At 40.7% G+C, this 17,219-nt stretch overlaps 1 protein-coding gene across 1 annotated transcript in view; it reads right to left on the bottom strand.

Moving 5' to 3' along the window:
- The window catches only part of ADAMTS12 (ADAM metallopeptidase with thrombospondin type 1 motif 12), a 678,211-nt gene that overhangs the window by 159,014 nt on the left and 501,978 nt on the right, over positions 1 to 17,219 (bottom strand). Inside the window, exons 15-16 of the mRNA XM_077462890.1 lie at positions 14,412 to 14,656; positions 9,506 to 9,641 (exon numbers count right to left, since the gene is read on the bottom strand). Of these exons, the coding sequence (XP_077319016.1) occupies positions 9,506 to 9,641; positions 14,412 to 14,656 (381 nt within the window). The remainder of the gene's footprint in view (positions 1 to 9,505; positions 9,642 to 14,411; positions 14,657 to 17,219) is intronic.

Below are 17,219 nucleotides of genomic sequence, written 5' to 3'. Positions count from 1 at the left end.
AGGTCATCACAGAAGACAAGGGGACACTCTTTACGTCTAGCTGAAAAGAGATTTCATCTCCAAATACGGAAAGGTTTCTTCACAGTAAGAGCTGTGAAAATGTGGAACAGACTCCCTCCAGAGTTTAAAAAAAGACCTGGATTCTTTCCTAGGTGTACATAACATAACTGGGTACTAACATTTATAGGTAAAGTTGATCCAGGGAATATCCGATTGCCTCTCGGGGGATCAGGAAGGAATTGCAGCATCCCCCCCCTCCCCCCCGCTGTAGCAAATTGGATCATGCTTTGCTGGGGTTTGTTGCCTTCCTCTGGATCAACTGTATGTATAGGATTGTGTATATGGGATAGTATGGTTGTGTTTTTTTGTTTTTTTTCATTGGTTGAGCTAACCAACTAATGTCCCCTCAAAAAACACAGTTGGCTCTTTAGCACAAGAAGGGTGGCAGCAGCTCAAAGCTCTCTGAGATCTTTTAGAGCAGTCTGTGCATATGGCCCAAAGTACCCTTTGTCTTTGCTGCAAGGGAGGCAAGGATTTAGGACAAGGGGATTGCCCCTTTGATTTGCAGTTCAGTTTAACACTTGAACTTGAAACTTGAAGAACTTGCTGGAGAAGCGTGGCAGTCAGTTTTCCTCCTCTGCACATATATAGAACATTAGTGAGCAGTTTTCCTTTGCTACAACAGCAACTCCCTTGGACTTGACTTCAACTGGACATCCACACAGAAGGGGCTTTGGGATAAGGGGAGTAGCAGTTCTGTTTAACAATGGAACGGGAAAACTTGCTATAGAAACTTGATAGAGGGTTTTTCTCCTCTGCACATATGTAGAACAATATTGAGCAGGTGTCTATAGCCACAGCAGCAGCTCAAATGAACTTTACTTAATGAAAGGTGCTGGCCATTTCAAACTTGTCACTTCAGCTTTCTGCAACACTAGGCCCACTTTAAAGTAGAACAAACAGAGATACAGATACACTCCTCTCTGGATCCTCAATGATATAATTCAGAATTTGAGATTTGTAGCTGCCTCTAGAGTCAAAGTCACAGGTCCTGACAGCTGAATTGGACTGCAAGTGAATTAGCAGCCAGACAAAACCTGTTTTCCCACCACTATCGCTACACACTGGCTCACAGAACTTAGGCATCTGGCTCCTTCCATGCTGGAGTAATAAGGTTAACCAAGGCTGTGTGTTTCTCTTCACCCAACGAACTGGTAGAACCCAGCTTCTTGGTCCTGCTCACCTCTGAAGTCTTTACCACAGCCAACTGGTCCTCTGCCCTGGTAACTGTACTGCTTGTGGGCTGCTCTTTGACTCCCATGGCTTTTATCCCCCTTGTGGTGAATATGAGGGTCTCGCTCCTTTGGCAGATTGTAGTCTGGTTGACCACCACTGGTCCCAGCCCCAATGATAGCTCTTTGCCATTTCGAACAGCTCTAAGCCCCTGTACACACGGTTGGAGACTTCCACAACCAAATCCGTCGGATTTTGTCCGTCAGATTTAGTCTGACGGATTGTGTCCGAAACTGTTGCATACACACGGTCGGACTAAGTGTTCGAAAAATCCGATCTTTCAGAACGTGATGACGTAATTTCATTACGATGGGACTAGATTCAGGCTAGTAGCCAATAGCTTTGATGTAGGAATTTGATCTGAGCATGCGTGGCACTTGGTCCGATCAAAATTCTCTACACATGATCGGATTACGTCCGACCGGCCCAGTTGGTCGGGAAATATTTGCAACATGTTGGAAAATTGGGTCCGATGGAGATTTGGACGGAATCAGTCTGATGCATACCACACACAGTCGGATTATCTGAAGACACGGTCCGATAAGACGCATTCCGACGGATTCTCCGACCGTGTGTATGCGGCATTAGAGTAGGACTCGGCATCTCCGAACTGTAGCCCATCTCCCAGTTTACAAGCAGACTGCAGGATTTACCGATTGCTAGCCAGTAGCTTCAGTATCATTTTCCCAGGATAACCACACCAACCCCAGGCTCGTAACTTGACTGTGATGTGCTGGCATCTGCCACATACCAGCGTAAAGTGTTCTTTATCATTCCTGCTGCACAGTGTTAGGGATCCCTGGGGCGTCGACTGCACTCTGGTGTCAGTCAGCTTTCTGCGTTGCAACTCCACCAAGCTATCTGGATGACTGCTGCCAAAAAACTGTGGCTCTGGTAATCACTTGTGGCTCTGCACGTTTTCATGTACACCATCTTGGTGCTCTCTCCACCTAGCATGTTCCTGCTCCTGCACCAAGTTCTGCACCTGGTGACGCATCAGCTTTTCCTGTCCTTCTGGATTGGTTGAACCCAGGCTGTAACACCACCCATTGGGCACACTCTTTCAGCACTCTCTTTTACATGCCCAACATTAACTTCTTCTCTGCCATTACTCAGATGTACTCTGGCATTAACAGTCTCTACTGTAAAGCAGGCAGTATCTGCAGTAACACACACACGCTGGCAGCAACTTTGCTTGTCCCCAAGCAAGCTTCATTGGCACTCTCGCTTCCAAAAAAAAATTTGATAGATTGCTGTGATTAACCAAGGCAAAACAAATTTTATAAATTAAATCGCGCTAATCAGTGCATGAAAAAAATAAAAATAACAACCACATTAACAATGCTGAAAAAGGTGCAAAAAAGGTAAGACTAATACTGAGATTAGATAACTGAGTGAATCACTTAAACAATTAATAACAACACCTTAAATGTTATATAAAGTGCAAAGTGCAAAGTGCAAACTTAGCAAAAAGGTATAGCAATGAATGAATAAGTCCATGTGATGTGTCTCAGCAGCCAAACCGTTAAATTCAGACTGTGAAAAGCAGGATGGTAAATTGGACCCTGCAAGAGCAGATCTGTCCGGAGAGGAAGGATCCAACCACCTTAGACACTGGCGAAAAAAACTGAGGTGCCTCCCTTATGGGAGGGGTTATATAGGGGAGGAATTCTCCTTAATTGGGGTTAGCCAGTGTCCAACCACCGAAGGTGCCTATATAACCCACTATGCAATGAAGCTCCTGTGTCCCACAGCGATGTATGATCAAGAAAGATAATATATATATATATATATATATATATATATATATATATACACACACACACACACAAAATGTATACTCCTATATTGCTTGCTAAGTTCACATTGTGTTATATAGTGTGATTATCATGCAACTATGTTTACAATTCAGACAATGAGAATTAAAGTCATCCAGACAATTATCTTCACCGATGAAGGAATACACATTGTTCATTCTGAAACATGTTGGGCTATACGCAAGAAATCCCTATTGACTGACCACAGCTCGTCTTTGGCAGCACAGGGCACACTTGCCTTTTGTTAGGTTTGACAAATATGTTTTGATGTACCACCATTTTTTTTTATTTTGTACTGTGTGTTTTACTTGCCTTGTAGACTATATATATATATATATATATATATATATATATATGTCTATATATAAATAAGTTTTTATGTTTTGTACTAATAAAAATGGCAATATATTGCCTTTTACTATAAAACTATTTCTATGACTATTCCTTCCTAAAAAGTCCAAACCGGCACTATGGTGTAGTGGTGTAGGTGTACACATTTCTGTAAATACAGAGGATACAGACCACTGACTTGGGGTTTATGTTTTTTGATCCAAGCATTACTGTTTGTGTGGCATACCCCACTGGTGCCAAAAATTCCCAACAGTACCCTGTGTCTAACGCCACGCACTGCACTATGAGCTAAGAGGAGCATCCACAGCAGGATCCAGTGCATGTAAGCAACGTCACAGGCTGGCCCCACATCTTCAATTCAGGGTCTGGGTAGAGTCTCCCAAGGCTCTGACAAGCAGTCAACTGATTTGAAACTGTAGGAAAATACACCATGAATATAATGCAGTCAGGAATCTGAATAGGAGAATAATCTTGCTAGGACAGAGAGAGAGGGAAAGAGAGAACAAATACTGAGGCTAGCTGCATAAAACCCAGTCCTAATGATTAAAAACAAAAAAAAAACCTGAGACCTGTAGTGTACAATCAGGAAAGCAATTTTCAATATTCCTAGTCTCCCTGCAGATTTTATTTACCTCTGAAACAGGTTTAACTTTTACACCTTTAACAGTGCAGACTAAATTATATTTTAATATTTCTACAAAGCCCTGAGAAAGATGGAAGTAGCGCATAAATTAGAGAAATTCGGTGTGTTAACTGCAGCAAAGAAACTGAGAAATCGAAATCACTCAAAGCAAAAAAATACCACAGAGAACATCTAGATATATAATCAAATCACAAAAACAGCCTTCATTGGGACACTTTGCAAAAGAACACGGTGCCAAGTCCAAGAATAAATAGCAGCTTCAATAAAAATTGTACTTGTTGAGCTGTTTATTATGATAATAGTGCACACTGTTCCTACAGTCCAGGTTTATTATGTTTGTTATTTATTGTTTGTAGAACCCTTAATGATAGAGTGCCACTTATTGCATTAAAAGGAGACAGGGGAAGGGGAGAACAAAGTCAGAAAAAGATTCTGGATATTCATTCTGGAAAGTTTAGGAAAAGAGAAAGTTTCCCCACCCACCTGCTGTAGAGCTGTGGCTTGTTGTAAGTCAAGGGTTGTGGGAAGGAATTAATTAAAAGTATATATATATATATATATATATATATATATATATATATATATATATATATATATATATATATATATATATATATATATATATATATATATGTATATGGGAACCCTGGGAAATTGAGTGTTCTGCCTATCACAGATGAAGAGGAGGCGCTGCTTTTGAATACTGGAATGGCCGCCGTATGTTTTTATGACACGCTGATCGGTGACTGCAGATGGGCACACGGAGGCATGCACAGGACACAAAGGATGAAGATTAGCACAGGTAGGCTGCAATGGACACAGGGAGGTATACACAGGACACAGTGAGGTAGGCAGATCTGCACAGGACACAGGGAGGCATACACAGGACACAGTGAGGTAGGCAGATCTGCACAGGACACAGGGAGGCATACACAGGACACAGTGAGGTAGGCAGATCTGCACAGGACACAGGGAGGCATACAATAGACACAGTGAGACATGCAGCTGCAGATGGGCATTGTTGACCCTCTTTGCCACTTACAGTAGCTGCTGTATTTCCCACCCCTGGCTTATACTCGAGTCAATAAGTTTTCCCAGTTTTTTGTGGTAAATTAGGGGCCTCGGCTTATATTCGGATCGACCTATACTCGAGTATATACGGTATTCATGTTTTATGGTATTCTGACTTGTAAATTAAATGGTTGGAGTGAACATCTAAATCCATGTTGTGCAGTCTGTCTTATTATTTTAAAGGGTTAGTAGAGGGACGGAGGTTAACAAATCCTTTAATCAAGGGTCAGTGCACTCAGAATAACATGTATCACTAGCACATCATCCACTCCATTACTCCATTACTCCCTTCCTGTTCAGAGCACTTTGTACAATTAGGCACTGCCTTGCTTTAACTGGTAATTGTGCGGTCATGCAATGCTGTACCTAAATTAAATTTGTGCCCCTTTTTCCCCACAAATAGAGCTTTCTTTTGGTGGTATTTGATCACCTCTGCGGTTTTTATTTTTTGCACTATAAACTAGAAAAGAGCAACAATTAAAATAATTAAATAAATAAATATCCCCAAAAATGTTTTTAAAAAGCAAGTTTCTTCATCCGTTTACGCCAATATGTATTCTTCTACATATTTTTGGTAAAAAATTGTAATAAGCATATATTGATTGATTTGCGCAAAAGTTATAGCATCTATAAACTATAGGAAAGATTTATGGCATTTTTATTTATTTAAATTTTTTTACTAGTAATGACGGGAATCTGCGATTTTTTGTGATACTGCGACATTGCGGCAAACAGATCGGACACTTTTGACACATTTTTGGGACCACTGACATTTATACAGCGATCAGTGCTATAAAAATGCACTGATAAATGTGTAAATGTCACTGGTAGGTAAGGGGTAAACACTAGGGGGCGATCAAGGGGTTTCTTACTGTATGGGGATGTGACTGACTGGGGGAGGAAACATATCGCTGTTCCTACTTCCCATTTACTACTTATTAGGAACAAATGATCTGTCTCCTCTCCCCTAACAAAAGAGGGTCACGCACATTGGGTCCCCTGCCTCCAGCGGCTCTTAAATGAGACAACGTACCCATATGTTGTTTTGCGCACCCTTGCCATTTTGCAGACGTATATCGGCAAGTGGTTAAAAATCCTTTATTTATTACAAAGAACAGCATTAATTTTTTATGCTTATTTTCCTTCACTTTCACCAGATAATCTGGCCAATACAGTGGTGAAAATAATTATTTGATCCCCTGCAGATTTTGTAAGTTTGCCCACTTAAAAAGAAATGAAGGTTCTATAATTTTTATAATAGGTGTATTTTAAATGATAGAGACAGAATATTAACCAAAAATCCAGAAAAAAACACATGATACAAATGTTATAAATTGAGGTGCAGTTCAGTGAGGAGAATAAGTATTTGATCCTCAAGCAAAACATGACTTAGTATTTGGTGGAGAAACCCTTATTGGCAAGCACAGAGGTAAGATGTTTCTTGGTTGGTAACTAGGTTTGTACTCATCTCAGGAGGGATTTTGGTCCACTCTTCTCTAAATCCTTAAGGTTTCTTGGCTGTCGCTTCAGCTCCCTCCAAACATTCTCTATAAGATTAAGGTCTGGAAACTGGCTAGGCCCCACTCCATGACCTTAATGTGTTTCTTCTTTCTTCTTGATCTACTCCTTTGTTGCCTTGGAGGTATGTTTTGGGTCATTGTCATGCTGGAAGACCCATCCATGACCCATCTTCAGTGTTCTGGCTGAGGGAAGAATGTTCTCATCCAAGATTTTACAATACATGGCCCCATCCATTGGCCCCTCAATGCAGCAAAGTTGGCCTGCACCTTTAGCAGAGAAAAAGCCCCAAAGCATAACATTTCCACCTCTGTGCTTGACTATACGGGTGGTGTTCTTAGGGTCATGGTCAGCATTTTTCTTCCTCCAAACACAGCGAGTCGAGTTAATGCCAAAGAGCTCAATTTTGGTCTCATCTGACCTCAGCACTTTCTCCCAATCCTTCTCTGAAACATTGAGATTTTCATTGGTAAACTTCAGATGGGCCTGTACATGTGCCTTCTTGAGGAGGGGGACCTGCAGAATTTCAATCCATGGCGGCGTATTGTTTTACCAATGGTTTGTTTGGTGACTGTGATTCCAACTGCCTTGAGATCATTCACAAGCTCCTCCCATGTAGTTCTGGGCAGATCCTTCACTTTTCTCATGATCATCCTTACCCCATGAAGCAAAATCTTGCATGGAGCTCCAGACCGAGGGTGATTGATGGTTATTTTGTATTTCTTCCATTTGTAAATAATCACTCAGGCCGCGTACACACGCGGGGACTGTTCGCTCAACTTTGTCCGCTGAACAGTGTTTCGGCGGACAGTCCGCCCGTGTGTGGGCTTTCAGCGGACAGTTTCAGCGAACAGTCTGCTGAACAAAGTTTTTCGGAATTTCCGAAAAACTGTCCGCTGAAACTTTGTTTCAGCGAACAGTCCCCTCGTGTGTAGGCTTGTTCGTCAAACTAAGTTCCGCGCATGCTCAGAAAGGATTTACACGCCGAAGTTTGCATTGCAGTGTATAGGACGTCGTTTTCTAGTCCCGTCGTACGTGCCGTTCACGTCATCGCGCACGGTTTCAGCGGACTGTTCGTTCGTCGTGTGTGGCCAAGTCCGTCCATGCTAATTTTGAGCGGACTGTCCGCTGAAACTGTTTGACGAACAAAGTTGAGCGAACAGTCCCCGCGTGTGTACGCGGCCTCAGACAGCTATTTCCTGCTCACCAAGCTTCTTCCTGATGGTTTTGTAGCCCATTCCAGGCTTGTGCAGGTCTATAATTGTGTCCCTAAAGTCCATGATGGTGAGGTTTGAATGGAAGTAAGAGGTTCTGTGGACAGGTGTCTTTTATACATATAACGAGTTGTCGTTAGGAGCACCTTCCTAAATTGACAGGATTAATCTGTGTACCACATGAGAAAATACTGTAGCCAGTCTGTGGGAGCCAGAGCTATTGTTGGTTGGTAGGGTATCAAATACTTATTTTACTCACTGAATTGCAACTAAATTTATAACATTTGTATCATGTCTTTTTATGAATTTTCAGTTGATATTCTGTCTCTATCATTGTTAGTTACATTTTCAACTTTCTTTAAAAGACCAAGCTGTTCAGATAAAGCAGCAAGTAGAGGGTTGGGGAAAACCATTTAATACTTACAGGGGTACTTACAATGGCAGCATTTATATGTATGTATGTAAAAACTTTATCCTAAATTATCCCAAAAGGAAGAAAAAAAAAGTTCAGCTTTAACTTGTTAGTCAAGCCCATCTACATCTGCTAGTGCATCTAAGCCATTGTGCACACAGTCGGACATTCCGACAACAAAATCCGTCGGATCTTTTCCGACGGATTTTGTCCGAAACTGGTGTTGCATACACACGGTCGGACAAAGTTGTTGGAAAATCCGATCGTTCGAAACGTGATGACGTTCATTCGTTATGACGGGACTACGTTCAGGCTAGTAGCCAATAGCTTTGGTCTCATAATTTGATCTGAGCATGCGTGGCACTTTGTCCGATCATACTTCTCTACAAACGATCGGACAAAGTCTGATCGGATCATGTTGTCGGAAAATTCTATATCCATCTCTCAAACTTTGTTGGTCGGACATTCCGATGGAAAAAGTCAGATGGAGCCCACACACGGTCGATTATCCCAGTGGTCATCAACCCTGTCCTCAGGGCCCACTAACAGGCCAGGTTTTATGTATTACCTTGGAGTGATGCAGACTAGAATACTGCAATCACTGAGCAGCAAATGATATCACCTGTGATGTATTTCTGTTATCTTGCAAACCTGGCCTGTTAGTGGGCCCTGAGGACAGGGTTGATGACCACTGGATTATCCGACAACATGGTCCGATCGGACATTTTCCGTCGGAATTTCCGACCGTGTGTACAAGGGCTAACACTATGCCCTCCTCAGATTGAGAAAGGTATCCACCCAGAGTGGAGACACCTTAAGACAGGAGGTGTGTTACTGGCAGAATCACCAGGTGGTAAAAAAGCCTAAAAAAGGAAAGTAATGCAGCCACTACAAAAAAGATTGGCAAGATGCAATTTATCATTTTTAATATATTTTTATTTTTGGGTTTAATACCACATTAGGCTGGCCATATACTGAATGAATTCCTAATGAGGAGGCTGATATTTGACTGGTATATGGCCCTGCCAACTCTACTCCGTCCGGCATCTGTTATATAAATTTGGATCCCTAGAGCATGCGGTTATCAATATAATGCACTATGTTATAGAAAATTGATCGCCTGAGAACCTCTACTTTAAAACTATGACTTAATGTTCTAATGGCTCCCCGTTAGAAATGCAATTACCTGCTCCACATGATGCGCTGCAGTCTGACCACATTCCATACTTCCAAGTATATACAGTCTCCACCTCATTTTCTGAGCTGTCTTTTGGTATAACATATTCATATCTAATTCCTGGATTGTTCTCCTGAAATAGAAGCTGAAGAAATAGATTTAAGATAGCACATAGGAAAACTTAACTCACAAAATAAATTCTGTAGCCAAATAAGCACCGTGGCTCATCCATAACAGAATACGGGTAAAATATATATATAGCAGATTGTCAGAGGCCCAAAACTGCAATAGGAAAGCAATATGTGGTATGATGACTGGAAACAATGCTTATTGCTTATGACTAGTGATGAGTAGAACACAATACACAGGTTTGGCAGAACATATCTAAAGCTTGGATGCTGAATCCAAACCCCATTGAAATCAATGTGAGGAAAATCTTTTAAGGCTGATAGCCAAGAGATTGGCAAAAAAAAGTGTATGGGAATGGGCACTGCCCCAGGGGACATGTAGCAATATAAAGAAAGTGTTCTAAAAAAAAAATTTTTTTCAGGGAGCAGTGCATTTAATAAACCCTGCCTGGACAGTCCCCCCTAAACCTGACTGTGAAGTGGCTCATCTCTACTATGTAAACAATGTAGTACAGCAAAAGTAATATTTGCAAAAGGAAACAATGCTGTTTAAAATGCAGTTAATTCATATTCCCTAACAAGCCTCTCTAATTTTGTTAATAATGCAATGGGTAAGCCCTAAAATTCACGCTGGACCTTCATTAAGGAGGATGTGGGTCTGGTATATATTTTGGGCGGTGCTCATTGCATTATTTACAAAATAAAGGAAGCTTGCAGGAAAAAATAATTATTGGTTTTATCTTAATTGTAGGAACAGGGCATAGGCAAGTTATTCATACACTATGGCTTATAGGCTCATACCTTCAGGTGATTGGACACTGGCAAGCTTTTGAAGGCATGCCCCCAGAAAGCCTCCCCTATAAGCCTACCCCATTGTGAGTCCACAGTTTTTTGCTTTTGTCTCTAGGTGATGGACTTCTTTTTCTGCCTGGAGAAACCAGCTTCACTAGTTTATTATTTATGTTATCTTCTGATTCTTCAATCAACCCTTGTCTTCTAATGCCTAGGCATCTGGATTAGCGCAACCTTGGTGCACACGAGAGCCAAACCCAGACCTCATGCTGTGGGGATGGCCTGCAATGATGCTTAGGGCACTGGATCCTGCTCGAGGTGCTCACCTTGGCACTTGGTGCAATGTGTTGAGTTAGCCACAGGGTGCTATAAAGGTGAGCACCCCACAGAGGAATACCCTTGCCTGTAGCGATAGCAAAGACCAAGCCTAAGTTAACTATTTCAAAACAACGGGTGAACATTTGTTCTGCTGAAGGCCTGCACAGTGGTCAACCTCAGAGTGATGATGCATCCCATACATGGGAGCAGGACCCGGTTTTAGCATTGGTCTCAGCTTTATTCTAGCTTTATTTTAAGCATGCAACAAGGGACCTGCTTGGCAAAAGCAGAATTCTCGACATCTATATCACAATTCCTCAGACAGATTATGACCTTAATACTGTCATCTTTGTCCAGAGCTCAGATGTGCCCTGTCCCTTCTACTTCCATTTGTTTTTCAACCAGAATCAGATCCTGATATGCTGGTTCTAGAGTATACTAGTCAGAGGGGAATGAAGAGGACATTGTGAAGTGTTGGAGGAAACTGCAGAAGATTTTTCTCCCCCATATTGTAAATATATTGAAGGGGAAGCTTCACACAATATCCTGGCGAATGTTGAAAAGCTCATTGCCTCCATCTGCAAAAGCATTGTCATAGTGCAGATTGACCCTTCTCCCTCTCACTACACCCTCCTGGGCATATAAAAACACCTACAAAGACTTCCAAGACATTCCATGTTCATGAACATATAGAATATGCAGCTTATCACAATTGGGTCACATTCCCAAAAGTCTTTGTTTAACTTTATCCAGTGGAAATAGAGTTTGCAAACACGTGGGGTATTCCTGTGGTTGATCTTGCCATCTGTACCAAACAAATATCTCATTGTATCTATTGAAGATGTTCCGTCTTTAAAAGAAGATTTAAATATTTGTCTGTTCTCCCTTAGAAGCTCTCTTTACCATGCAGGCCCAGCCCTGCAACTAGCCCTTGCTGCTATCTCTGTGTGTCAAACTGCAACTAACTGGGCTAGGACAACAAATAACCAACATGGCCTCTCCCTTCATATGCACAGAATTCTCTGTCTAAAGGATTGGGCAGCAGACGCAAAAGACACCTCACACTTTTGACCTTTAAGCCCTTGTACACGTGGTCAGATATTCCAATGGAAAATGTCCGATCGGACCGCGTTGTCGGATAATACAACCGTGTGTGGGCTCCACCGGACTGTTTCCGTCAGAATATCCGACCGACAAAGGTTGAGAGCTGGGCAAAGTGCCACGCATGCTCAGATCAAATTCCTAGACCAAAGCTATTGACTACTAGCCTGAACGTAATCCCGTCGTAACGAAATAACATCATCACGTTCCGAACGATTGGATTTTCCAACAACCTTGCTCGACAGTGTGTATGCAACATCACTTTCGGACAAAATCTGTCGGAAAAAATCTGACGGATTTTGTTGTCGGAATGTCCGACCGTGTGTACAAGGGCTAACAGACAATGGGGTTGATTTACTAAAGGCAAATCCACGTTGCACTATAAGTGCACTTGGAATACAGTTGCTTTAGATATGAGGAGAAGTTCTGAAACAAGGGGAAGCTTTGCTGATTTTATCATCCAATCATATACAAGCAAAAATTCAGTTTTTTATTTTCCTTGCATGTCCCCCTCAGATCTACAGCGACTGCAATTCCAAGTGCACTTGTAGTGCAAAGTGTATTTGCCTTTAGTTAATCAATTTCCCAATGTCTGTTTTGAGAGGCAGTTGATCAATTGAATAAAGAGGTTACAGGTGGAAAAGTTTTGCTTCCCCAAAAAAATTGATTCTAGCTCCTCTAAATGCAGAGCATTACCTTGCTCTAACCAGACTTCAACTTCAAAAACGTAGTTGAGACCTTTCCATCCGCAAATGACTTGGTCAACAAAGGCCACCAAGCCCACTTTAAGGCTCTCTTCACAATCAACAGGGTCCATTTACTGCTAAGAGTGGGGGGGTCGTCTTTTACAGTTTGCATTCCTCTGGGTCACAGACACAGGGGGAGAATGAGTGGGGCTTCGTTCCCCTGCATCTCTTGACCCTGGGGCAGGTAAGTATCCGAGTATTAAAAGTCAGCAGCTGCAGTATTTGTAGCTGTAGACTTTGAATTTTTTTTAAGGGGAACTCCGCTTTAATGCATTCCCTGCATTAAGGTAAAACACCTTTCATCCTTGGCTCCCCCACTCCCCCCTCCCAACTTATTTCCTGAGCCCGATTTTGATCTAGTGTTGTGCCTAAGAGCAGCAGCACTGATCTCTCTCTTTCCTCACGGGACATCGTATTTAAAGCCAAAGAAGGGTTAGAATCTCTGCACGATTATATTGCTTTCTATGTCCCCAGGTAAGGTGATAGTAAATCCAAAATGTTACAGCTATTACCAGAACAGGATGTAAGGGGAAATCTTTAAATGGAAACCCCTGTTTTAGTGACAACTGAGGGTTCCTCTCACTTTCGAGAAATTTCCTTTGTTTCTGAGAGAGGAAGTTGAAAGAAATCCCCCATATGGGCAAGTGCAAAAAAAAAGAAGGAAAAAGAACCTAGCAGGGATTTTAACCAGTTAACATACTTACTTTGCTTTCAGATGTCTTCAGGCCAGTCACACGAGGAATGGGTCCTCCTCTTCACCTGTTCTCTAGCCCATGACATGATACTGTTCTGTGCCGCTCTATGCTTTAATTCGTTAAGAATAAAGGGTGCTGTGCTGATGCCCATTAGAGGGCAGGACCATGATGCCCATTCATTCATAAAACATCCTCCATCTTCTGGACTGAACGACACTGGATGTCATATAACCCTGAAGACTGTAGGTTTCTTGTGGCCAAACTGACATGCTGTGACTACTTCAGTTTGAAGGTTAATATTTAGTCCTAAACTATTTTTTTTTATTCTGTAACATGCCTGGAGGCCCATTTAAATAAAAGAAATGGACTTTAAGGCTGCATTTACATGGATGCAGAACACAATTTAATTCAATGTTGCAGTATTTTGCACTCTGGCCCCAGTCAGAGGAAACTATAGAACTATGGCAGCAGACCAAACTCTCAGTGCACACAAGGGTTGGGTGGCACTTGGCAGGAAAGCAGGACCATATGCCAAGCTTCCGGTTTCAGACACAAGTATTTAAGAGCTCCTTTGTGAAATACTGCCATGGCTCAGGAAGCGGAGGCAATGCTCATGGCTGTAAAATAATTCTGTATTCATGCATTGTATTTATATCATCACACCTTGTATTTGCAAAGACGATACATAAAATCATGCAAACAAGGTTCCTGAATTCTTTTGTGTCATGTTCTGCTTCAGCATACATAACAGGTGCATCTTATGATAATGAAAATTTCATGCTTAGCCCACGTTACATTAGACATGTTCTGTGTGATGACCTTGTCCAGCTACCGTAGCATATCTACATTCTTTGCTAAATCCTTGAAATACACGTAAAAAACAATCAACGAGTCAAGATTGTCTTCAGCTAGAACATCTTACAAGAGGCTGTTTAAACAGTTCATTTCTAGCTGCCAGAATATCAATGAGCTTGGTTTATCCAAGTACCCTCCATGTGCATATTAATAATCTTCTGATACTAAAAGGTGATCTAAAATGACAAATCTGTGTAAGTGGAATCATTTTACATTGAGAATCCTTGAATGAGTCTCAGCAGATGCTAATATGTTTTATTAGTAGGGGTTTCCTCATTACCTGGATCCAGATTGTCTCATTTGTGGGCCCTGTAGCAGTGAGGTTCTCCAGATCACCGTTCCGCTCATAATGAAAAGTAGTCCCAGCCAATTTATAATCGCCCATCCACTGTATTATGAAGTCCCCATTCAAATAATATTTCTCAGGGTCTTCACTCCTTATCGCAAGGAAATTTCCAGCGGCTTCCACTTCTTCTACTTTGATTGTTCTTGCTCCTTTTGGAATAATGCCAATATCAACATAGCCTGTATGTGTTAAAGGGAAACAATAGCCTGTATGCGTTAAAGGGATAGTTTTGCAAATTTAAAGCCCAACGTCACTTATAAATGAAAAAAAAAATCAAAAGCAGTAGTGAAATAAGTAGTAAGCGGTAGTAAAAAAATATATAGCTTTCGTTCTAATACCAACCCTTCCTCCCAAGGCCCATCATTCCCTCCCGCTGCTGTGGATGGTCTTCTAGGCTAAATGATATTATTCAACCCACTTCCTATGAGCGCAGGGGATCATGGAATCGCTCTATAGGGGTGCACCAGTTGCTCAGGACTACTATTCTATAGAACAGTTTTCAAAGATCAATAAACATAATCCTTTAATGCTACTAGCCCTGATGTTATTTACTTTGGTTGGAATTTTTTGTTTCTTTTTTCCAACAGCCAATTTAACAATAAGGGACAATAAGCCGCTACAATTAACAACCTTACAGTTGTTGCTCCTCAATAGCATCTTAGGGAACAATGAAAAATACTAAAGAACAGACACAGGGAGGGAGTCAGTAACAAAACTGTCATAAAACTCAATATAGATGATGACAAACAAGTTATAGCAGTTCTGGAACAGAGAAAGTAGAAGCGAGCTATGGGTCCCAATTAAAGGGGTTGTAAAGTTTTTTTTTTTTTTGTTTTTTTTTTAAACAACAAACATGTTATGATTCTTGATTAAAGGTTATTGGCGCTACCTCCACCCAGTTAATTCCAATAGCACTCTTTGCTTACTCAAACCTTTTATGTCTATCTATCACCTTAACGTGTCCCCAGGGACTATGTGCATTAAACCCGTATTCCGTATTTTATCTCAACAACACCCCATATATCCAACACCTAAAACTCAAGGCAAAAACTGATTGCACCCCACTTTGTATCACCTAAGTGAAATAGTGCCACTATAGTTTCATTAAGAATCTCCAATCAAAAAGATATACATACAAGAAATCAAAATAAAATAAAATAAAATAAAAAGTGATTGGTAGAGGCCTCTGCCGTGAAAAAGCCTAACTTCAAACAAAAAGCCAAAAAATACAGAAAAAAAAGCCAAAAAATACAGAAAAAAACAGAAAAAAACACAGGAGAAAAGGGGGAGAAAAGAGCCCCCAACAGTTTTAGTGTTTACCAGTGCCAAACCTCTTCCTAATTGGGGAAGAAAACTATCATATACATTCTTTGTGCTAGTTATTACATATTAAATACACCAGATCTCCTTATATTAATAAGTGTAAAAGGAGGAAGCACAAGGTTTCCTCATGCAAAAATATCCAAAAAAATTTTTTTATACAGTAAACAAAAAATCAAAAAAGACAAAAAATGTGCGAAAAGTCCAGTTATATCCGGTGGTCTATACACCAATCCACGAGCATGTGAGAGTGTGAAAGGGTCAAGTGAGCCCAATATATGTCAAAAATAAGCAGTATAAATATCAGTCCACATTGAGTCTTCTATAACCGTATCAATGCAATTACGCCTCTTCAGAATACAGGAAAGGTGACTTTCGTGAGATTGCCTGCGCTTTATTAGTGACTTTCGTGCTCGTTCCCCCTCAAGGATCCCCACTCACCAGATCCATTCACCCCCTAGGGGGTTAAACGCCTGTAATCTGTATCCTGTTTGTCCGAAGATTCCACCATCCAGTTATATCTCCAATAGGTCCTTCTCAAGGTCTTTTAAAGAGATGCAGGTAAGTCCTTATATCCAATAGTGATTTCCTCAAATAGAAGAGAATACCCTCATGGTGTAGTATTTTTGATTATAATTGGGAAAGAAGGGAGAACAATCTGATATTCTTCTTTAAAAAGCAGGTATTTTTAGTTATGTAGAAATTTTAGGAGGCTAATTTCCACTTAAAAATATTTTATTACAAAAAATATTTTATTGCAAAAAAACCTTTATACAACACTCTGTGCAGAAAAAAGGGGGTTTTTTTATGCAAGATGCAGTCTAACAGTCCATGCATCAGCATACACCGTATATAACTTGTGTTATACGGCTCAAAAAGATGTAATGTAACAACCCTTTTTCAGCAAAAAAAGAGACAATATAAAATATAAAAAATAAATAAAAAGTAAAAAGAACAGATGCAATATAAAGCACTGATTCCGGAATGCAAAAATGGATTTTCTTTATATATGTACCAAAAGTTCACCAATTATGAAAAAAATAAATAAATAAAAATCAAAAAAATAAAAAAACAAAAATACTCTCTGTGCGGGACGCCTAAACAGTCCTTGAAACAGACCTCTGAGGCCTGTGGAACTGTATGAGCTTACACTTTAAATAAAAATAAAAATATGTGTGTCTTTGCAACGCTATAGGTTTAATACAAAGCATCCCAGAACCAGGAGTATTGGATAAGAAGTTCCGGTTTCCCCTTCATTTCTAAAAGATTTCTAAAAAGCTTTTTGAATAAAATAATGTATATCACCACACAGTGAAGCCTATTGGTTGAGGTGGTTGGAGTATAAACTTTTTACTTATAAGAATGGTAAAGTGTACGTAGACAGAAAATAAACAAACAGACGTGTAATCCCCATCCAGATCG

The sequence above is a fragment of the Lithobates pipiens genome, unplaced genomic scaffold (genome assembly GCF_037356315.1).
Source record: "Lithobates pipiens isolate NorthernLeopardFrog02 unplaced genomic scaffold, aLitPip1_a1.2 Scaffold_3, whole genome shotgun sequence".
Taxonomy (NCBI): Eukaryota; Metazoa; Chordata; class Amphibia; order Anura; family Ranidae; genus Lithobates; species Lithobates pipiens.
The sequence above is the reverse complement of the archived record's forward strand: the minus strand, read 5'-3'. Positions and strand labels throughout refer to the sequence as shown.